The 23,931-nt window shown below is 41.1% G+C and overlaps 1 protein-coding gene across 1 annotated transcript in view; it reads left to right on the top strand.

Moving 5' to 3' along the window:
- The window catches only part of pdia3 (protein disulfide isomerase family A, member 3), a 33,865-nt gene extending 11,320 nt beyond the window's left edge, over positions 1–22,545 (top strand). Inside the window, exons 4-13 of the mRNA XM_078241478.1 lie at positions 1,760–1,867; positions 4,810–4,939; positions 7,908–8,024; positions 10,659–10,784; positions 11,853–12,035; positions 13,708–13,816; positions 14,863–14,991; positions 15,084–15,163; positions 15,248–15,305; positions 17,619–22,545. Coding sequence (XP_078097604.1) covers positions 1,760–1,867; positions 4,810–4,939; positions 7,908–8,024; positions 10,659–10,784; positions 11,853–12,035; positions 13,708–13,816; positions 14,863–14,991; positions 15,084–15,163; positions 15,248–15,305; positions 17,619–17,741 — 1,163 coding nt within the window. The 3' untranslated portion in view covers positions 17,742–22,545. The remainder of the gene's footprint in view (positions 1–1,759; positions 1,868–4,809; positions 4,940–7,907; positions 8,025–10,658; positions 10,785–11,852; positions 12,036–13,707; positions 13,817–14,862; positions 14,992–15,083; positions 15,164–15,247; positions 15,306–17,618) is intronic.
- The last annotated feature ends 1,386 nt before the right edge of the window (positions 22,546–23,931 follow it).

The raw sequence follows: 23,931 nt of genomic DNA, 5'->3' as shown, positions 1-23,931 counted from the left end.
ATTGCAGTGTTGATGTAAACCTTGCTTGTGACTAATAAATTAACTTTAACTTTTATGATTTTACAATCCTTGTGGACAGTTAATGCCACTACTGATGGTTCAGGTCATTTATGCTGTGACAGATTTAAATTGTTGTAATCAAGAACTCTCAGATACTAAGTCAGATTTACTTAAGTTGTTTTTTAAGGATTGGGTCAGGCTTCTCTATTGTTTGAACTTTAGTCTTGATTTCACCTCTTCCTCTTTTTCTCTATCTCCCTGTGTGCTCCTGTTTTGAGTCCATGAGTCTCGTATCCTGCTGTCTTAATCTTATTAAAAAGTATTTTTCTCAATCTCCTGCAGCCTTTAATGCCACACCTCAAGTTTACCTTCGGTTTTTCAGCTCAGTGGAACTACCCTGTCTCTGCTCTTGTCTGTTAAATAGCAGCTTGAACATATCTTCCCAACACCAGTGTCCTTCAAAAGTCCATCTATCTGCAGCTCCCTCCTGGTCCTCATTGACATGCTGTTCCTGGGTGCCATCATTCAAAATCATGGAGCAATTTCTATTTGTATTTATAACAACATTCAATTCTAGGCATCCATTGCCTATTTCAATCCCTCAACTGCCTTTTTGTCACACTGCTTATCTGGCATTCAATCTTTGAGCCGGAGTGAAACATTTTGGCCCTACCACAAACTCCATATACTTCCTAAATAAAAGCAAATTACTGCGGATGCTGGAATCTGAAACCAAAAGAGAAAATGCTGGAAAATCTCAGCAGGTCTGGCAGCATCTGTAAGGAGAGAAAAGAGCTGACGTTTCGAGTCCAGATGACCCTTTGTCAAACTTGTGACAAAGGATCATCTGGACTCAACGTCGGCTCTTTTCTCTCTCAGATGCTGCCAGACCTGTTGAGATTTTCCAGCATTTTCTCTTTGGGTTCCATGTACTTTCCACTGATTCCATTTGATGTCCTAGCATTGATGTCCGTTTGATTATAGCAAAACTGTTTGAAACCCTGGTCTCTTATCTGACCCCAACCTGAATTTTTGCTGGTATATCATTTGTCAAAAGACTGCATGCTGTCTTATTGCCTGTAATTTCCATGCTCAGGTGGTGATAGCATAGTAGTAATGAGGCCTGGATTCATGTTTTAGTGACAAATTCAAATCCCAGCATGGAGACTAGGAACTTAAATTCAATTAATTAAAATTTGGAATTAAATAATTGTGTAACAACTGGATTGTTGCAAAAACTCACCTGGTTCACTAATGTCCTTTATGGAAGGAAATATGCCATCTTTTTCTGGATTGGCCTGCATGTGACTTCAGATCCACAGCAATGTAGTTAGTTCTTAACTGCCCCAAGAAATGGTGCAGCAAGCACTGTTGTATTAAAACGTAGGAGAGAGCACTTGCACTGTGGCTCACTCACCCAGCAATGTCTCAAGGACAACTAGGAATGGGCAGTTCGTGTTGACTGCAGTGACACTCTCACCCCAAAAATGCAGGTTAATCTGCTGCTTAAACCCTCTGTGCCTTTTGTCACCTCCAGGTGTCCATTCCAGCACTTCAGCTTGCCCATAATGCTGCACTCATTTCTTTGCCCTCCTTGCTGACCTATACATCGGCTTCAGATCTCCCAGGGCCACCTCTTCAGCCTTGTATTTCAAATTTTTTTTTATGGCCTTGCCTTTCCCCAATCAAGAACACTAACTTGATTTGTAAATACGTCTTTAGTTCTGCAGTAACTCATCCATCTGTTGTATCTTCACAGATGGGATTGTCAGCCAGTTGAAGAAACAGGCAGGACCAAGCTCCATAGAAATTAAAACTGCTGAAGATTTGGAGAACTTCATTAATGATGTCGATGCTTCAGTTGTTGGTGAGTAGCTGTCAGTAACACTCTAATGGAACACAAGTGTTTTTTTTTAAGTGAACTTTTTAAAGTCCAAGTTGCCAGTGGGGAAATTTTGATCCATTGCTACTGCAACTCTTCGCTGAGAGTAGGTTATAAGGAATTGTTAGATGTTTTAAAGTGTCTAAGCAAAGTGACGCATCTGTGACTTTTATATTGTTTCATGTGATGTGGATGTTGCTGGATATGCCAGCATTTATTGCCCTTGAAGAGGTGGTGATGAGCCACGTTATGTGTTGTGGGTACACTCAGTGCTGTTAGGGTGTGAGTGCGAGGATTTTGATTCAGTGACTGAAGGAACGGTGATATAGTTTCAAGTCAAGGTGTGGTGTGACTTGGAGGGGAACCAGGCGATGGTGTCCCCATTGTGTTGGAGAGAGTGAATGTTAAAGGTGATGGAAGGGGTGCCAGTCAAATAGGCAGCTTTGTCCTGGAGGATGTCAAGCTTCTTGTGTTGCTGAAGTTGCACTCATCCAGACAAGTTGAGTATTTTCAATCTCGTTTCTGACTTCTACATTGTAGATGGTGGACAGATTCTGGGGAGTCTAGAGGTGAGTTACACTCCTCAGAATTACCAGTCTCTGACCTTCTTGTAGCCACAGTATTTATATGGCTAGCCCAGTTTAGTTTCTGGTCAGTGGTAACCAGGTGGGGGCTAGGAGAGATTGCAACAAAGATGTAGGTCATGAGACAGAGGAAGCGTTAATGTCAGGAGAAGGTGTTAGTGGTTGCATAAAGGTAAGATATCTGAACACGTTAATGGGAGAATAAAGGTCAGTGATCAGTGAAAGTAAAACTTGATTTGTAACAGATGGTCTGTCCGCGGGGGTAGCATTGGGATAAATTATGTTTTGTATAGGGCGGCATGATGGCTTGAGTTTTCTCCCACAGTCCACAGATGTGCAGGTTAGGTGGGTTGGCCATGCTAAATTGCCCTTAGTGTCCAAATATATGTAGGTATGGGGGGATTAATGGGGTAAGATGCTCTGTCGGAGTTGATACAGGCTTGATGGGCTGAATATTTTTAATTAAAAAGAGGGTCATGAGAAGAGAACAGTCAGTCTAAAGTTGTTGAACTCCATGTTCTGTTCTGAAGGCTGTAAATTGCCTAATCGATTCTCTTGTTGGAGGCGATCATTGTGCGGCATTTGGGTGATGCTAATGTTACTTGTCACTTATCAGTCAAGGTCTGAATGCTGTCATGTTTTGTTGCATGAGGACATGAACTGTTTGTGTCTGTAAAGAGTCATGAATGATACTTAATATTCTGCAGTCATTAGTGAACATCTCCACCTCTGACCATGTGATGGAAGGAAGGTCATTGATGAAGCAGCTGAAGATGGCTGGGCCTAGGACATTATCCTGAGGAATGATGTCTTGGAACTGAAATGATGACGTCAACAACTACAACCATTTAGCACAAATGAAAATATGACTCCAACCAGTGGAGTTCTTGCCCTCGATTCCCATTGACTCCAGTTTTGCTAGGGCTCCTTGATGTCATGCTTCCTGAGATACTGCCTTGATGTCAAGGCCAGTCACTCACCTCCACTCCTGAATTGAACTCTTGTCCATAATTGGATCAAGGCTGGAATGAGATTTGGAACTGAGTGACCAGATTGTGGCACAATAAGTGCCTTTTGATAGCACTGACAACACTTTGAGTCACTTTGAGAGTAATCTGATGGGGTAGTAATTAACTAGGTTGGATTTGTCCTGCTTTTTGTGGACAGGACACCCCCAGGCAATTTTCCAGATTGTCGCCAGTGTTGCAGCTGTGCTGGAATAGCTTAGCTAGGCATCAGCTAGTTCTGGAGCCAAAGTCTTAGCACTATTGTCAGGGCCCATAACCTTTGCAATATCCAATGCCTCCAGCCGTTTCTTTGTCACGTGGAGTGAATCAAATTGGCTGGAGACTGACATCTGTGATGTTGGGCACCTTGGGAGGAAGCAAAGGTGGATCATCAACTTGGCATTTCTGTCTAAAAATGATTTCAAATGTTTCCGTCTTGTCTGTTGCACTGAGGCACTGGCCTCCCCATCATTTGAGGATGGAAATATTCGTAGAGCTGCCTCCTCCAGTAAATTGTTTAATTGTCCATCGCCATCCATGACTGGATGTGACAGGACCACAGAGCTTAGATCTGATCCATTGGTTGGGGGATCACTTGGCTCTCGTAAAATTGGCATATGTAGCCTCTCTAACTGGAAGAAACAATGGATGTGTTGAATTAGAATATTGGGTAAGGTTGGGTAGAAGATAGTTTATACGCTTAATATAGATGGAAGAGCTTGATGATTCAGTTGTTATTGTTTGGGTTGTCTTGTGTTTTGCAGCTGACCGAATTCTCACTACTAACCAAATCTGAGCCAAATTATGCATTTAGTCTAAACCTGTCTTGTTGTACTTGTCCATTTAATGAATTCATTTAATTAATTGCTCTGGGATATGGTTAATTCTTTTGGTATCTTGCTGCAAGTACCAAAAAGATTGTGTTTTCTCCACACTCTACTCAATCATGCAATTAACTTAATGATGCAAGTAAAACATTGCAATGTACTTGACTGTAACTTCATATTTTAAATAGCTTTGCCATCATTATCTCAACAGTGTTCTAATCTGCAGGGAGAGAAGCTGATAGGTACTTGTTTTTACAAACTTTGTGTCACAGACTTTTGAAATATTTCTGCATTTCAAGTCTATTGGGTTTTCATCTGTAGGTTTATTGAAAATGTCAGTTACAACCACAACTAAGCCTGCTTTTTCTTGACAATGAACGAAGGTTGATTTATTTTGGTGGAGAGGGACCATTGGCTCTCAAAGGTGCATTATGTGTGAGTCTACTTCTGGTGCTGATTTTCCAAGGTGTTGAATAACTATAACTTGTATTAATTTGTGTGTTGTGCAGGTTTCTTCGCAGATTCTGCCAGTGTCCCCCAAGCTGATTTCCTTAAAGCAGCAAATGCAATGAGGGAAAACTACCGTTTTGCACACACCAATACAGAAGAACTGCTTGAGAAATATGACATTAAAAGCAAGTACGTACTGAATCTTAACTATGTTTTCTGACTATAAAGCAGTAGCACATGAGAGCTTTTACATTATGGAGAAACTTGGCTCCCAACTTTTAGCGGACTTCAGCAAATCAACCTTTTCATTTTACCTTTTCTAGTTCTATATAAAACCTTTTACAGCAAAGGATTGTCTTCACTAGTGATCCTTTTTCCATTGGTTTTTAGTGTCCCTTCCAAAATAGTGCATTATCCTCAGGTTTTTGAAGATTAATTGAATAGATTCTTCTGTTTAAAATTGCAGCCATCTGAATTGCAACCTTTACATGGGTGAACTAAGAATTATTTAAGGCCTTGCTGTTGAGCTGCGGTGCATTGGCATTTAAACTTCTGTTTGAGTAGACACATTAACACAGTGGCTATATATCTCTATTTTTTTTTAAGGAGTAGACAAGAGGAAGAGGTTTTCATATTTACATAAGAACTAGGAGCTGGAGTAGGCCCCTCGAGCCTGCTCCACCATTCAGTAAGATCATGGCTGATCTTTTCGTGGACTTAGCTCCACTTACCTGCCGGCTCACCATTACCCTTGATTACTGTTCAAAAAATGTATCTATCCTTGCCTTAAACATTCAATGAGGTAGCCTCAACTGCTTCACTGGGCAAGGAATTCCACAGATTCACAACTCTTTTTGTGTGAAGAAGTTCCTCCTCAACTCAGTCCTAAATCTGCTTCCCCTTATTTTGAGGCTATGCCCCCTAGTTCTAGTTTCGCCCGCCAGTGGAAACAACTTCCCTGATTCTATCTGATCTATTCCCTTCATAATCTTATGTGTTTCTATAAGATCTCCCCTCATTCTTCTGAATTCCAATGAGTATAGCTAAACTCATTGAACTTTTAATAATACATGCTTAATTTTGAGGCTTTATTATGTAAAGAAAAGTTTGCAACCCATTTTTAAATTACTAAAACCATACTACTTTCTTTAGTCCTACTTTTTTAATTCCATTTTTATGTTTTGGTTGCTTCCTGTTCCATGTATAAATGCTGGAGGTTGTATGCAAGCTGCACCCAGAGTAAAAATATATTTATTAAACATGTGTAACTTTGATCCAAGCCAGCATTAATCCAGTTATCCCATTTCCTGGATATCTTGAGTAAAGCATTTAAGAATTCGACCAGAATGTGGCCAGTTCTCAAGATAATGAAATTTGGTTCCAAATTCAGTAAAAGCTGCTGTTCATTCTTTCTTGCTCTTTGGGTTGTGAGAGCTTGGCCGGGTATATGCTGAGAGGCTGTTTCTCCTGGCTGGAGTGGCCTGAACTAGGGGTCCTGGTGTTGGAATAATGGATTGGCCATTCGGGACTGGTGAGAAATTCCTTCATTCGCGGGGTTGTGACACTTAATGTGTCTACTCAAACAGCAAATGTTTAAATGCCAATGCACTGCAGCTTAACAGCAAGGCTTTAAATAATTCTTAGTTCACCCACGAAAAACTCGCAATTCGGATGACTGCAACACAGAAGAATCTGTGCAATGAATGGGTAATGCACCATTTTGGAAGGGACACTAAAAACCAATGAAAAAGGATCACTAGTGAAGATAATCCTTTGCTGTGAAATGATTTATATAGAACAAAGTTATGGAATTGAGAAATATGGAAATTGGGTGAGAAATTGGAATTGTGAACCTTCAGCTATGATCTTATTGAACAGTGCAGCAAGCTTGAGGAGACTCCAAGGTCCAGTCCTGTCCCTATTTCCTCATGTTCCTGTATAAAGTGATTATTTGAAATCCTACTTGATTGGTGACAGAAACCAACTTGTTAACAATTCTGGACAGCTACCACAAAAGGAAAGTGCAACCTGCAATGAAAAGCATGCAGCTGGTCCTGCTAAGCCCTCTGTAAAGGAAAAGAGTGAGAGAAGCACTTGGGCCAGGTGGCACGCAATGACCTGGCCTCCATAGCCCTCTGTGGCAATGAGTTCCACAGATTCACCACCCTCTGGCTAAAGAGGATGGTGTCTATCACAGTTGGCACACACCCATTGTTTGGGAAAGCAAGTATATCTGGAGTTTCTATCTGTGCTTTTCTGGGTGTGTGCCAGCTGTGATAGACACCATCCTCTTCAGCCAGAGGGTGGTGAATCTGTGGAACTCATTGCCACAGAGGGCTATGGAGGCCAGGTCATTGCGTGCCTTTAAGACAGATAGGTTCTTGATCAATAAGGGGATCAAGGGTTATGGGGAGATGGCAGGAGAATGGGGATGAAAAACATATCAGCCACAAGAGAAAATGCTGGAAAATCTCAGCAGGTGTGGCAGCATCTGTAAGGAGAGAAAAGAGCTGACGTTTCAAGTCCAGATGACCCTTTGTCAAAGCTAAAAAGCATAGAAAGTGGGAGATATTTATACTGTAAGGTGAGGGAACAGCCAGGATTGAATGGCGGAGCAGACGTTACGGGCCAAATGGCCTCATTCTGCTCCCATATCCTATGGTCTTATGGTGATCAAGAATAAAGAAACAGACATTTTGTTAACTCTGTTAGAGGTGAAAAGCTTTAACATTTCGGATCTAAATAACCCTTCTACAGAATTAAAGCTATTGGCTGCTTGCTGACCTTTTGTAAAACGTTTAAAATAGGTTACCCTTTTAAAAATGACATTCAGAATTGTCCTGAACCTTTCCTTCCCTCTGACCTGCTGATAGAGCCCATCATGAACGTACGCATTCTCGGCAATGAAGTGTGCTTTATGTACAGCAACAGTGTCCATGATAAATACAGGCTATAGCAATGTAGTAAACACTGATTTTTCAAGCATCTTGAATGGATTTGCATTAATTCCAGAAAATGTTGATTCTAGCGAAGTAGGGTAAATATAAAAAAAGCAAAATATATTGTTGGCTTTCTAATCACTGAAGATTGAAATTGATTAGACTATTTTAAATTATTTACTAACCATTTTCCTAATGCTGGCTTTTATTTTTAATAGGGGCATTATCTTGTTCCGACCTCCAAGACTGGCAAACAAGTTTGAGAGCAGCACTGTCCAGTACACGGAAGAAAAATTCACAAATGCAAAAGTAAAGAAATTTGTTCTGGACAACATGTAAGTGCAGACTCTGGCAAGTTTTATAACCAGCATAACTTTTCAATGTTACAGTTTTGATTATGGATCTTGATGCCTTGCAATGCTGCTTGAAGTTGGTTCCAGTGGTGGGGAAGAGTGTAATAATTGCACAAGGCAACTGAATGATTCAAATCACGTTGATGATCATGCTGGGAGACTTGAAAGCTGGTGTATGAACATCAAATAAATGGCATTATTCATTTCTTCGATGTGGGCATCAATCCAACATTGTCCGTCCCAAATTGCCCTTGAAGATGGCCTTGAGCTGCTATCTTGAACAACTGCTAGGTGGTGTAGGTGAACCCACAGTGCTGTTCGGGAGGGTGTTCCAGGATTCTGACCCAGCGACAATGAAGCAATGGCAGTATAGTCCCAAGTCGGCTTGGTCAGTGACTTGAGGGAAACCTACAGGTGAAAACACCACGTTTCCACACATCTGCTGCACTTATTCTTCCAGCTGGTAGCGGTCGTGTGTTTGATGGTACAGACTGCCGCCACTGTGTGCCTGGGATGGAAATCGTAAAAGTGTGTGTAGGATTATGGTGCCGATCTCGCAGGCTGTTTTGTTCTGCATGGTATTGAGCTTGAGTGAAGAATGTCCCACCACATTCCTTGCACCTTGTGGACAAACTCTAGGGCGGTGAAGGTGAGTTACTCGATACAGAATTCCCAGCCACGGTATTTATATGGCTGGTCCAGTTTGGTTTCTGGTCAATAGTAAATCATGCCTTCAATGTTTGTGGTAAGGGATTCAACAAAGTTGATGCCATTGAATGATTGTTAGAATCTCCCTTTTTGGAAATGGCCATTGACAGGCACTTGAGTGATGCAAATGTTACTTCCAACTAAGCAGCCTGAGCCTGAATACGGTCTCATTGTGTACGTGCTTGGACTGTGTCAGTATCTGAGAAGTTGCAAATGAATGCTGAACACTGTAATCATCCCTTCCAACCTTCTATTTGAGGGAAGATCACTGATGCAGTTACCCATGAACATTGCTCTGAGAGTTTTCCTCTTCCCTTTTTATTAATTCGTGGGACATGTGCATTGCTGGCTGGCCAGCATTTATTGCCCATCCCTAGTTGTCCTTTTGAGGGCAGTTGAGAGTCAACCATATTGCTGTGGGTTTGGAGTCACATGTAGGCCAGACTGGGTAAGGACAACAGATTTCCTTCCCTAAAGGACATTAGTGAACCAGATGGATTTTTCTGACAATCGACAATGGTTTTATGGTCATCAGTAGATTTATAATTCCAGATTTTAAGTCCAATTCCACCACCTGCCATGGCAGGATTCAAACCCGGGTCTCCAGAACATTAGCTGAGTTTCTGGATTAGTAGTCTAGCGATAATACCACTAAGCCATCAACACCCACCCCCCACCCCATCATTGTAAGTTTACGTACATGTCGGAATCCTCCCTAATGCCTGTATTGCAGTATTACCCTGCACTTGTGTTAAGTGCTCTGGTTTAATACCAAGAATTCCATTTCCACCATAAAATTGCCCATTTAATGTTGACTCAATTAAAGTTGTTGTCCTTACAGTATCAGTATGTCCATTTAATGTTGAGTTTCATATTAATGTTGTTTGCCACAAACTTCCTATCCTGTGGCCTGCCTGTTCACGTAATGTTTTCCCCAGTGCTTCAGCCCCTGCTCGTCCCCCACCTCCCGTACTCTCCTCTGCTCTTAACTTTAAAATCCCTGGTGTGACCATTGGGGACTTCAGTTGCTGCTCCTGCTCTGCCCATGTTCCTGGCGAGGCTCCTGGCCTTGCATCCACGATGGCTCCTGCTCCTGCCCTCTCCCTCCGTCCCTTTTCTCCTTGCTTTTCACTCTCGGTTCCTATCTTGGGTCCCAGGGTCTGTCTTTGCTCCTGGCACCAGAATTTGCACCAAGTGCTGGGCTCCATCAAGTGGCAAAACTTGGTCAGTGCAGGTACTCCTGCACCAATTAACCTTCGTCACTAGGTGGAGCTTGGCCAATCTAAAACTAAAGTGGGTGAGTGTACAGTAAGTTAATATTTATACTATTTACTTTGCATTTTATTTAAATATTTGTTTTGAGGATTGTTATGCTTGTGTGAATGTAGACATGATGCTTTAATGTTTTCTGTTGAGATTCTGGAATGCCTAACTTTTTTTAATATTTAGTGATGTGATTGCAAGTTATTTCAGCTCTGAATGCACAGGTGCTGCACAGAATTTCAACTTGTACATTGGCTTTTTTATGGGGGGCAGGAAATGCCCTGAGGAGCCTAATTCCGGCTTTAACAATGATTTGTACAAGAGCCCATGATTCACTTAAATGTCATTTCACCTCGGGGTGTGATTTTCAAGAATGCAGCCACAAAGCAAATTCTGTTGTGTAGTACCACAAAGTTGGATTTTCAACTTGTTAATTTTCTGTAAGGTGGTTGAGTTGCGATACAAGTTTTAGTTGGCAATCTACCCCATTGGTACCTCCCCACTCAGTAACTGAGTGGGATTTGACTACATGCAGTTAGTTGATTTCAGTCCAAGGCAATTCACTCTGCTCAATGTTGTCTCATGAGAACGTTATAGTAAACATTGCGGTCAGTTTTTGTAACTTGATATTTCTTTTGAATGCAGCTTTGGTATCTGTGCCCATATGACTGAAGATAATAAAGACCAGTTGAAAGGGAAGGATCTGCTGGTGGCTTACTATGATGTGGATTATGAAAAAAATCCAAAGGGTTCAAACTACTGGAGAAATAGGTACTGGCTGCATGGTTGAACTATTTAAATCCTTTTAAATTGTGTTCCTGTTTTTTTTTGCCTGAAGGGTTAGACTTGTTATATCTTTAGAACATCTTATGTTCCCCTATTATTTTATTGTAAGATGTCTCATAGCACCAGGTTAAAGTCCAACAGGTTTATTTGGTAGCACGAGCTTTCGGAACGCTACTCCTTCATCAGGTGATTGATGAAAGAGCAGCACTCCGAAAGCTCGTGCTACCAGATAAACCTGTTGGACTTTAACCTGGTGTTGTGAGACTTCTTACTGTGCTTCCCCCAGTCCAATGCCGGCATTTCCAAATTATTTTATTGCACTGTCCAAGAACAGCATAGTTATCAGTACTAAGCAACTGTCATCTTCAAAATTATAAGAAATGTTTAAAATAAAGCCAAAATTAGTGTACCTGTGTTAGTGTGCAATGGGCATTCTCACTACTGAGTGATGTTGATTTGGTAACTGCTGCTAGGAATTTGGGTTTAGATCTTAGAAGCGATTCCACTATCAGCGAAATACCTAGCGTGTATGCAACACTTCAATTTGGAAAATGTGGGAGATATTTGAGTGTTATGCGTGATTTTTGTAACCATGGATTAACTGGGTTTTTTTTTTGTGGGGGTTAATTTCGGAATTGCTCAACCTGACACTGTCGAGGTGAATAATCTAGATCAGTCTCAAGCATGATCTGACACCTTGGCTGCGCTGTGTATTGCAGGCAGAAATGTATTTTTATTTCCTGTTTGGTTAGGAACACTTGATAAATGTGAAACAGAAATGTACATCCTTAGTGTTAAACAATAGAAGCGCATACACCTAAATGCAGTGAATAAGTGTTAAATTACTGCCAAAAAATTAGCATAATCTGTAATGTATTACAACTGAGCTGTTTCTTAACCAAGTGTCATGGGGGAGCCAGCAAGCACTAGGGATTTAATTTTTTAAAAAGCTTAGTTTTTGGAAATTAGTTATCTTGGTTCTGTCTGTTTGTTTACTGACCAAACTGTTCACAATTTTAATTTTTATTTCCGTCCATTTGTCCAATTGCACAGAGTGATGAAGGTTGCTCAGAAATTTCTGGATGCCGATGAGAAGTTGCACTTTGCCGTTGCAAACCACAAAACCTTCGGCCATGAGGTCTCGGAATTTGGCTTGGACAGTGCCACTGGTGACGTCCCCGTGGTCGCTATCAAAACTGCAAAGGATCAAAAATATGTGATGCAGGAGGAGTTCTCGTAAGTAACTTGAATCAGTGGTGGAAATCAGTGGCACTCTAGAACGTTCCAGCAGCTTTGTCAAAAGAGGAACTGAGGTGCATGTGATTAGAAAATGTATTTGTGGTGTAAACGTGAACTGGAATGATGAGAGAATAGATTACACTTTTTATGACTGTTTAAGTAACACTGGCTCTGAGTTTGGAAAGCACAGTAAGAAGTCTCACAACACCAGGTTAAAGTCCAACAGGTTTATTTGGTAGCAAATACCATAAGCTTTCGGAGCGCTGCCCCTTCGTCAGACGCTCCGAAAGCTTATGGTATTTGCTACCAAATAAACCTGTTGGACTTTAACCTGGTGTTGTGAGACTTCTTACTGTGCTTACCCCAGTCCAACGCCGGCATCTCCACATCTGAGCTTGGATGCAGAGCACGTGTACAAAACCAAAGTGTTGTAAGTTTTGGTTCCGTTGTTCAACACCAACCTTTTTCTGAAGAGAATTACTATAAAGGTGCAGTTTATAAATCGTGTTTTTTTTTAAACTTTTGTCCTTTTTAAAAAATTAAGTTTTTGTGGTTTGCTATCCAGTTGCTTTATAGTACAGATGCTAACCAAATCTTTTTTATTTAGACTATTTTGTCACAAGTCTAAAGTCATAACAGTGCAGAAAAGGCCCTACGGTCCATTGAGTCTGCACTGACAATAACTACCACTAAAGTTGCACTTGTCCCATATCCTTGAATGTTATGATGTTTCAAGTCTTTTAAATACGTAAAGGTTGTAAGGTTTCTGGCCTCCACTACCTTGATGTGGAGATGCCGGCATTGGACTGGGGTAAACACAGTAAGAAGTCTCACAACACCAGGTTAAAGTCCAACAGGTTTATTTGGTAGCACAAGCCACTCGCTTTCGAAGCGCTGCCCCCTCATCAGGTGAGTGGGAGTTCTGTTCACAAACAGGGCATATACAGACACAAACTCAATTTACAAAATAATGGTTGGAGTGCGGGTCTTCCAACTATTGTTATATAACCGTGCAAGACCCTCATTCCAACCATTATTTTGTAAATTGAGTTTGTGTCTTTATATGCCCTGTTTGTGAACAGAACTCCTACTTACCTGATGAAGCGCTCCGAAAGCTAGTGGTTTGTGCTACCAAAAAAAACCTGTTGGACTTTAACCTGCTGTTGAGACTTCTTACTGTCTCCACTACCTTCCTAGTGCGTTCCAGATTCTCACCTCCCTCAATTTTTTTTCTCAAATTTCCCTCTGAATCTCCTGCTCTTTGACCCCTCAACCAAGGGGAACAGCTGCTTCCTGCTCGCCCTGTCCATACCCCTCAATCATATTATTTCCACATTCTACCCCCGCCCACCCCCAATCCCCCAGCCTTTCTGCTCTAAAGAAAACATTCCAAGCCTATCCAGTCTCTCCTTGTAGCTCAAATGCTTCATCCCAGGCAACATCCTGGTGAACCACCTCTGTACCCCATCTAGTGCAATCACACCATTCTTATAATGAGGTGACCAGAACTGCTCTCTCTGCTCCAGCTGTGGCCTAACCAATGCCTTGTCAGGTAATATTTCCTTGCTCTCCTTAAAGCTGCCCATTGTTACCAAGTAACTAAACATTCATATTTTATAAGTAGCACTTCTTTGTTTAAAGGTCTGATTTTTATTTTCCCTCTTGCTAGGCGTGATGGCAAAGCACTGGAACGTTTTCTAGAGGACTATTTCGCTGGCAAGCTGAAACGTTACCTTAAGTCTGAACCAGTTCCAGAGAGCAATGACGGCCCTGTGAAGGTTGGTCTCTTGGGTGTTGTTGTTCACTGTCAAGCGGCTTTCTCTGATACTTCAAGCTGAAGTAGCTCATTACTCTAATTATTCTGCTGCAAGTGCACAGCCTCTATCGCACTTCCTTTTATTTGCTGACTAAGTTATTTGACTGAAGCGCCAATGTCTGGGTTCTAATAACTTATAAATGTCAGTAGCAATGTGGAATAATGCACATTATCTTTTTTCCGGTGGTTTGTTTTAGGAGAATTAAGCAATTTTGAATCTATTTTGGCACCATTTTGTGGGTTTCACGAGGGAGCGCACATGAATTTCTTTTTTTTAAAAAACCACTTCTGCCACCAGCTAGCCTCAGTACAGTAATGGAATTGCTGGGTAATTATGGCAACCTAGATCTAAACATGAGGTGAGGAAGCTAAGTGGGGAAACCTTTATATTAGTGGGTCCATAGCCATCAGTTCCTGCTCCACTTGAGATGTCATGCTGAATTACTGGCTACGCTTGTCAAAGTTTCTGTTAATCTTTTAATGTTTAGCATCACATGTTTGAAGTTGTGTGTTGAAAGTGGCCATCGACTTGAATCTGGAGTTCTGTTTGTACATTTGAGAAAGGAGTTGTAGAAATGAACTGGGGTGTTTCTCGTATTTTGTAATGGTTAGGGACCGAGATTTGATTCCCAGCTTGGGTCAGTGTCTGTGTGGAGATTGCACGTTCTCCCCGTGTCAGCGTGGGTTTCCTCCACATGCTCTGGTTCCCCCCCCCCTCAGTCTGAAAGATGTGCAGGTTAGGTGCATTGGCCATGCTAAATTCGCCCTCCGTGTACCCGAACAGGTGCCTGAGTATGGCAACTAGGGGATTTTCACTAACTTCATTAGTTTTAATGTAAGCCTACTTGTGACTAATAAATAAACTTTAAAAAACTTAATTGTTTCCAGCATGAACAATTTTCAGAAACAAAGTTGACTTTTCCTGTCCTGTCAACGTGCTACCGAGTTAGACTTTTGTGTTCCTTTCTGAAACTGCTCACTTGCTATTGTAAACTTTTATTTTAACAGGTTGTAGTAGCTGAGAACTTTGATGACATTGTGAATGATGAAACAAAGGATGTCTTGATTGAATTTTATGCTCCATGGTGTGGCCACTGCAAGAGTCTGGAGCCCAAGTATAAGGAGCTTGGAGAAAAGGTTTGTAAAAATGTGGATTGTAAAAATGGATTTTGGTTTTTAAAATGAATTGTTCCATGATAATCTTGACTACTTTATTTCTCCCCTGCTAGTTGAGCAGCGATTCTAACATTGTCATTGCCAAGATGGATGCTACAGCCAATGATGTGCCTTCACCGTATGAAGTTCAAGGGTAAGAACCGAGAAAACGGCCATCTTATTGGTTCAAATTAATTCCCTGATTTGGAACTTGCTAATTTTTGTTTTTAACGTTTAGGTTTCCCACACTTTATTTTGCCCCGATGGGTAAGAAGCAGAGTCCAAAGAAATATGAGGTATGTTTTTCTTTTTGTAACTACTTTAGTAAATTGCTATTTTGTAGCAATATGGTTGATCATCAGTTTCCATACCGAAAAGATGATAATGATTTAACCCTGCATAATTGATTGTCATTCGGTCATAGTCTGTTAGAAGACAGTATGCCCTTCAAGCAAGGAACTTCATTGGAACTGTGTCCCATCCAAATAACTCATGAGAAGAAGGTGCTTTCATCAATTAGGTACCACCTGAAACTGCCACCCACAGAGGAGTCTATATTATTTCCTCAGTCGAGATGTCTGTATATTATGCACAGTAGCAAAATCCCCTCCAGCTTCGGAATCAGTTAATTTCCAAATTGATCCTGGCCTTTTCACCAGGCGTCAAAACCTGTGAGAAACTAAGACAGCAAGTGCTAAGGTTCAAGCTTTTCTGCCATCTAAAATACCTTTTGCGTTAAAGAATATAAAGTGACCCCTATTGCTAAGGGATAGCTAATCCCCACGAATAAACCTCGCCTTTACATGATACATGAATCAACTGAGACTTGAATTTTTTGACGAGCCATGCTGCTCCGTACTAAGCACAGTGCAACTCCGATTATGTCAGTAACAGGATTTAGCAGTTGTCCCTTTCTACATGGTTCACACGAGAGAAGAAATATCACTTAGGGATATTTCCTTGAAGTGCCATGACTTGTTTTAGGAGTGATCCTTTTTTATGATGTAAAGCGGTATTCTCTCTCTCTTCTCTCCCCACTACCGTCAAATTTTAAAGATTTTTCAATTCTTTTCCCCAAAAGTTGGGAGAATGGACCCCTCCCTCTGATAGCTGGATGGTGAATTGCTCAAGGACTTGTAGAGGCAGGACTACCTGCATGTCAGGTGACCTACCTTAACCCACATGCACTGTCAGGGATATTTGGGTATCTCTGAGATGGTCTTTTACCCCTTAGACTTGACCAATGATTTGGTGCTTTTGTTGTTTTTCAAGGCAGATTGCACCACCCAGCAAATAAGCACTCTTAGTTGCTGGGGGTTTGAAGGACACGATAAGGAAATGCCAACATAATGGCAAACCTGATTACTACCAATGCCTTGTGCATTTTGGTTATATTAATGCTGTGAAGTATGGTGCCCTTCGAAGCTGAATCTGGCAACGATGTCAATTATACATTGTATCTTGAATGTGCATTCTCTGAAGATGCATTTGCTACAGTGAAAGTGCTGTAAGTTTGTGTGATGGTTTTCCATGGGTGAGTGATGTATGTATAACAGTTAAAAAGACAACTAGGATGCAGTGCTCTGGATGTCTACTCGATGCCTGGCACTGTTGGATAGTCTTGTCTTTGCCAAATTACTTAAAGGTTTGCTGTACACTAAGGAAGTAGTTTATAGGTCCTTGGTGGTTACACTGCAGGACAGAGTATTCGTGTGTCTACAAGATATGTGTTGCTGCCTCTTGTGTCGGTTCTGAAATACCAGAGAGGACAGACAATGTCCACTTCACCAGCCATCCAGCACTCTTGTTCTCCTCCCTCTGCTATGATTCGTATTGCCAGAGGCTGTCAAATGTTTAAATATACATTTCAAATATTTTGAAAAGGAAATGATTTCCTGCTGTGCAGTCATTTTCTTCTGAGCACACTTCTGAATGAGCTGCTCACCAAATTTTATTGATGCCTTATTTAAGGCGATGCATTATTGTTTAGATCTGCACACAGCTAAGCGTACAAGCAGCTATAAATAACTGAAAGAACTAATACTGCAACATGAGTTGGCCAACTAATATTTTAGACAGAAAAGCCTAACCTGAATTGCAAATTTGTCCCAATGTTTTCCTTTTTCATGCATTGATTTACTGCCATCTAGAAATGCCTAAAATATTGGAATCTTCCTTATTCCCTGACTGTAACCTGTGTCAGTCTTTTGACCTCCAGACATAATTGGAATCACTGGACGTTACTGATTTTTGTGACTGTCTCGGTTCATTACCTGATTAAGTACAAACCACTCTTTGTTGCATCTGAAAAGAACCTTCAGTTATCCACAAAGTCAGTTCTCTCCTGTTTATACAATTTTTAATAGCTGCTTAGTCAAGTGCCTTGAAGCAAGAGGATGAGCAGAATAATATTTGTACGTTTAAAATCTTTGCACCCCAACCTTCAATATATAGAAGGTGCATTTACTTGATGTGGACAGAGGGGGAGAGTTTTCCCCTGAACCCCAAACTTAGTGTATACTGAGCAAAATGGTTCTCATGTTTTATCTCCTGGTTTGTCACATTAACTGTCAGTGCCCGATAAATTAATAATTGTGTTCTTACTTCAGGGGGGTCGTGAAGTTAGTGACTTCATGAATTACTTGAAGAAAGAATCCTCACACCCTCTGGCCGTACCAGTGGAAGAGAAGAAATCCAAGAAGAAGAAGAAGGAGGATAAGGAAGAATTGTAAATTATCAGAAGCACCTCGAATGCTAACATGTTGATATGCAAGGAGTAATTGGAACCAGGGTTGGGTTTGAGATTTGGTGGTGGTATAGTCACTTTCTAAGAGGATTCACAGTCTGCCATACCGGTCCCATTTCTGTATCAATTTTCAGATGCACTATCGGAGTTACTGAATCAAAAGGGGCAGAAATTCAGGTTTTGTTTTGGTCTTATTTTGTACTGGTGAATGTTTTTGTACATTTTGGAAGAATAAACCCCTTTAAACCAAACCGAATGCACTGCAATATTTGCACACTAAATTTGTAGCACTCCATATATTCCGTTTTCAGTTTGCTCCCATTATCAAGGGATTGTACTTTCATTAAGCATGTTTTAGTTCAGTCTTAACTGCCCACTTTAATCTTTTGAAACCTTCATCTGAATTGTAAATGTGAGGAGCTAAACTACGTTTACAAAGATTAACCTACCTTTGGGATGCGCTGGTAGTGTTGGGGCTAAAACACTCAAGTAACGGTTCTTGTGAGAACACGACAGACGTCCTGTTTTCTAAGTTCCTTTCTACTTCAGTGATCTGAAGAGTGAGTACCCCGATGTACTCACAGGTGTACGTTGTCTTACTTTATTTTTTTTAAAATTCCCACGTGTGCCCCACAGTCTATAGATGACCCAATAGAATTGAAGATGTCCTGGATCAACTAGGTCGCTGCTAATTTGGAATTAGCCTGGATTCCACACTTCCTAATACCCAATATTTTACTTTAACCTTTTTCCCCATAAACTGTCTATTTTTGTACATCTTCACAATGGGGGCAGTCTGTATCGCCTACAATGGGGCTGATTAGAGTCCTTGTAGATCCATTCCATTCTGTTAGCATTTCCATTTAGTGCTGTGAATATATGGTAGTGAATAATTTGCCTACCCTGAAAATAAGTATCGTTTGTAAAACCTAGTTCGGTTTCTTCTTCACGATCCTATAATGGGTTACCTCCCAGATTAGCTCCTACATCTTCGACTCCTTTGTTTGAGTTACTCCAAACCAGCTGTCACCGCCCCCCCCAACTCCAACATTAAAATGTCCCCAGTCATGAGTGATATGGTGACTCTGGCCTTGACCTTTCTGCAACTATTGATGCATTGACCCACCTCTCTCTCTCTCTCTCACTTGCTCAGTTCTGCTTTCAAGTATTTGATAGAGGGTAAACTCTAACATTGGTTTCTTTTTATTAATGCGTTGTCAGTTCCAGAACCCCTCAAAGTGCCGTAATTTCGTACCCTTGCATTTCTTCATCTGAATGCTGTCAAGAGGCAGCGTTATAACTGCAGACAGGGAGGGTCAGAGAAAGATAGAATCATGAAGACAGAAACTTATAAATCATTGGCTAGACTTTAGAATATTGTGTCCAACTCTGGGGACCACCCTGCAGGAAGCCAGCGGGGATGATTTTCAAAAGATGAGAGAATTTGGAGACCTGGAAAGATTAGAGAACTTGGACTTGTTCAGAGAGCAGGGAAGGGGAGATGAGATGCTTACAAGAATAAAGTTCCCACTGTCAGGAGTGTTGTTAATCTGGATTTAAGGTAATTGGCCAAAAAATCCACAAGGAAGATTAAAACTTTCAAACCATTTCTGGGATGCATTGTCTGAACGGGTGGCGGCTGCAGATTGGATAGTTATTTTAAAAGGAAATTGGATATATACTTGCGGAGTTGAGTAAAGTACAAGTCAGTGGGACCAATAGGAAGCTTGTTCAAGAGTTGGCATTGCCACATTGAGTCAAATGACCAGTGGTCCTATAAAACCAGATGGTTAATGGACAGTGTAATTGAGATGCTTAAAGTGATCATGGGGTTTGTCGCGTCAAATACAAAAAAAATTGCCTCTGCCAAGGAAATGTGGAATAAGGAGGCACGATCTTAGAATTAGAGCTAGGCCATTCAAGAATCAAATTGACACACAAGACTGTGAAAGTCTGGAACTCTTTCCATGGCTTGCATTCTTCATTCCCACCCCCCTCCCCCCCCAAAAAAAGGAGTGGGTGTTGAATTAATTGAAATATCAAGAGTTGGATTCTTGGGGGAGGTATTGGATAGATGGATCAGACTGGTAAATGGAAGAGAGACACAGTTCAGCTGTGATCCGAGTGGCAGAATGAGCCTGAGGGGCTGGATGGATTCCTATTTGGTGTTGCCCATCTTTACCACCTTGAATTGTTAATCCCCATGTGTTGTTGGTTTGTGTGAGATATGGGCTTGGGCAGGCTTTAATTTTGACTAGAAAAGCACCAAGAAGATTGAAGCCATTGACTTTTGGATCCTTGCTCTCACTGCACATCTACTGTCTTGGCATGAATCCAACTGTTGCTTTTTTTAAAAAAAACAAATATGAAAACTCAAGCATCAATGGGGATAGTCCACTTGACACTTGAAAAGAAACATTCCTTTTTTAAAACTGGCAATAGAAAATAAAAGGTAATAAATGGAAGACCTGTTGGCTTTGAGCTGTAAATCAGTGGCGTTTTTGAGGATGTGCTTTATGTTGACAGTTACAGATGATGTGGAAGCAAATACTTGTAACCTAAACTTGCTTAAAACCCCAGGCAACGAGACCAAACTATAAACCTGAGATTGGTATCAAAAAAGGATTTGCAAGGGCTGGTCTGAATTTTTCATATAAACTTAAGTATGAATTTTGGAATGGGAGATGTGTACATGTAGAGGAATGTTCATTTAAAACAAAATTGCTAGGTATGTAGTGAAACATTGAGGCTAATCTACAGGGATGCACCGTGATGGTATTTGACTACAGTTATTATTGTAAACTTGTATAAATAATGTGAGACATCCCAGTTGGAATGATGTGTGCAATGTTTGGTACATTTCCAGAGTATTAACAAGTCAGAGAATGCTCAGAGAAGAGCGGTAATGAAGGTTGTAGGATTTAGAAATCACTAGTCATGAAGAAAGACCAAAATGAACTTTCCTCCGTTCGCAACCAAAGAAATGGGCATTAGAAAAGTCTATTTTTAGAACATTGGGTGGAATGAATAGCTTAATTGGAAACTTGGGGATTGGATGCAGAAATAGAGATTGATTATTAAATTTTTAAAAACTTCAAGCATGAAGGAATTTGATCCAAGCACTGACCTGGAATTGTCTAATTAAGAAAGAATTTTGGTGAAGTAAACCCAGAGTGAACCTTAAGAAACCTGATTGGGAGTTAAAATTAAATCCAAAGAATATGGCTCGCTCAGTGTTTACAATATTGTATTCGGGATGTTTGCTTGATTCAGTGGTTCTGTTGTACTAGAATGTCATTCTTCCCTTACCTTGAGCACTAAATGTTTAACATCACTTCTTGGTTGTAAATTTTATTTCACTCTAGTATTCTTAGATCATGTCGCCTTCTATTTTACATTAATTGCTCTCAGTATAATTTATACATTCAGTCTCTACAATATGCCTTCCCTGATGTATCTGCAGAGCAACAATGTCACAAGCTAGTGCATCAACCCCCGATCACAAGTTGCACATGCGGGCAAGAGATGTGTTCGAGTCTAGGCTGACATCGGGGCATGATGCGAAAGCAGGAGACTAAACCTAAAACTGTGTTAACAAACACTGACCAGCAGACAATTAAACAAAACACTGAATGCTAACAGGTCATTATCGGTGACAAGCCTGGGTACTCTTAGCTGGCATACTTAATTTTCATAATATTTAAGGTGTTTAGGAGTCACATTTTTGTCGAGTAACCTTAATCCACAGGATCAGAAAGGCACTCTAAATTGGAAGATCAACTTCCTCAAACGCCTGATCCTGCTAAACTTTACCCATCCTAAAGTACATGCTGAAAAAGTTTGGAAATTTTAATCTTAACATAGGTTTAAGATTGTTTTAATCATAGAATCCCTACAGTGCAGAAAGAGGCCATTCAGCCCATCGAGTCTGCACCAACCACAATCCCACCCAGACCCTATACCCATAACCCCATGCATTTACCTTAGCTAGACCCCTAACACTAAGGGGCAATTTAGCATGGCCAATTCACCTACCCACACATCTTTGGACTGTGGGAGGAAACCAGAGCACCTGGAGGAAACCCACGCAGACACACGGAGAACGTGCAAACTCCATACAGACAGTGAAGCTGGGAATTGAACCCAGGTCCCTGGCGCTGTGAGGCTGCAGTGCTAACTACTGTGCACCATGCTGCCCTGGTCATTCTACCATGATCCATAAATAGCTTTCTGAAACCCTATGCTGTGTAACTTTTATTCAACATAACTTAGTAATCTGGAATTTACTGTGTTGTAATGAGGCAAAAATGTGGATGCTTTCTGACATCCACAGTGTAAAACTGCCAGCAACTTCTGGCAACTGATGTGCTGTTGAACGTGGAAGTTACTGGCAGTAATAACTTGCCCCTCTAAAGGGTGTGCTGTTAGAATCTTCACAGATACAATCAGATAGCGAACGCAAGCAGTAATTTGATGTGAATTTCAACTTTTTATCCACTTCTCAATGTAACTTTGAAAATGTGAAACCTTGTTGGATGAAATGTAAATGAGTTTTCAGTGGCTTACTGAGCCATAATTACTGTTGAATGACTTCTCTGGCCCCGAGAAACTTAATTTGTCATTCCCTCAATAACCTCTTTTTAAAAAAAAAATAAATCCATGATATTTAAAATAATTTTCATTTTTTAAAAGCTTGCTTACAATATTTCAGCATCTGCCATAATCCCACTTGCATGTCCCAATTTTAATTTTGTTTTCTGTAAAATTATTAAAAAGTGAATTATAAATCAGTGCTTTTTACGTCCTGGTTTGCTGTGTGTGAGCATCCTTCAAACTGGCCTACTTCATGACTTTATTTGGATGGTTAGCCCTGCTGCTTCACAGTGCCAGGGACCCAGATTTGATTCCAGCCTTGGGTGACTGGAGTTTGTACGTTCTCGTATCTGCGTGGGTTTCCTCCCACAGTCCAAAGATGTGCAGGTTAGGTGGATTGGCCATGCCAAATTGCTCCTTGGTGTCCAAAGATATGTAGGTTAGATAGATTAGCTATGTGTGGGGTTATGGGGATAGGGCCCTTGGTAAGACACTAAGAGTTGATGCAGTCTTGATTTGGCCTCCTTCTGCACTGTAGGGATTCTGATTCTATTGTTGCTGGATACCAAACTCCTATCGATGGCACAAGATTTAAAGTCAAATCAGAATAGAGGAAATCAATGCTCCAGAGCGTGCTCAATCTTCATGAGCAGCTTTTATTAGTGTCAGCAGTGAATGTTGTCCCTTCACCATTGAATGCCTGAAAATCCCTTTCTACAATCCATGCCGATTCCTCAAAATGAACCTACTTTTTATGCTTGATCACGCGTTGCCAAATTTCTGCCATCAACATGCACCTCTCTGTTGCCCCAGTCTGTGTGGTGGCTGTTGAAGTCTCCAATATGGACAGCTGAGTGTGATCAGGCAGGAAAAACATGTTTTGATCCAGCTCGGGTGGTAGACATTTGCTATCCAGCAGGCCCCTCTTGATTTATATCAGTTGAGTAGAAGAGAAGTATGCTGTGTCTTTCCTGGTCAGTTGAACAACTCTCCTGGCTCCCAGTTCTGAACAACATCCTACCCCTTAGCATAAGGAGGGATTTTGTAACAAGCTAGTACCTGGAGAACGTCTACATCAACCCAAGTCTGCCACTACACAAGGACCTTATCAACCCAGTCTCTACTTGCTGCCCTTCATGCCAGTCTGTATGGCTAAGACCATGCCCTGGTGTCAAGGAATGATGTGGAGATGCCGGCGTTGGACTGGGGTAAACACAGTAAGAAGTTTAACAACACCAGGTTAAAGTCCAACAGGTTTATTTGGTAGCAAAAGCCACACAAGCTTTCGAAGCTCTAAGCCCCTTCTTCAGGTGAGTGGGAATTCTGTTCACAAACAGAGTTTATAACAGAGTCAAGGAATAACAGCAAAGGTGCTGTGGTAGCAGGAATGGGATCAACACGCCACTATTAAAAATCACTTCATCACCTCCCACAGTCTGCCCACCTGGCTTCAACCTGCCACGCCAACATTGGGCACTCCTTAACCATTTCCACAATGACAAGGCCTTTGTGTAGCAAATCGGCACAGGTGGAGCCTTGCAGGGAACCTGCAGTTGTGGTGTACCCCAAACAATGACTCTCAT

Source organism: Mustelus asterias, chromosome 24 (assembly GCF_964213995.1).
Source record: "Mustelus asterias chromosome 24, sMusAst1.hap1.1, whole genome shotgun sequence".
Classification (NCBI taxonomy): Eukaryota; Metazoa; Chordata; class Chondrichthyes; order Carcharhiniformes; family Triakidae; genus Mustelus; species Mustelus asterias.
Note: the sequence above shows the minus strand (reverse complement) of the source record. Positions and strands in the feature narration are given on the sequence as shown.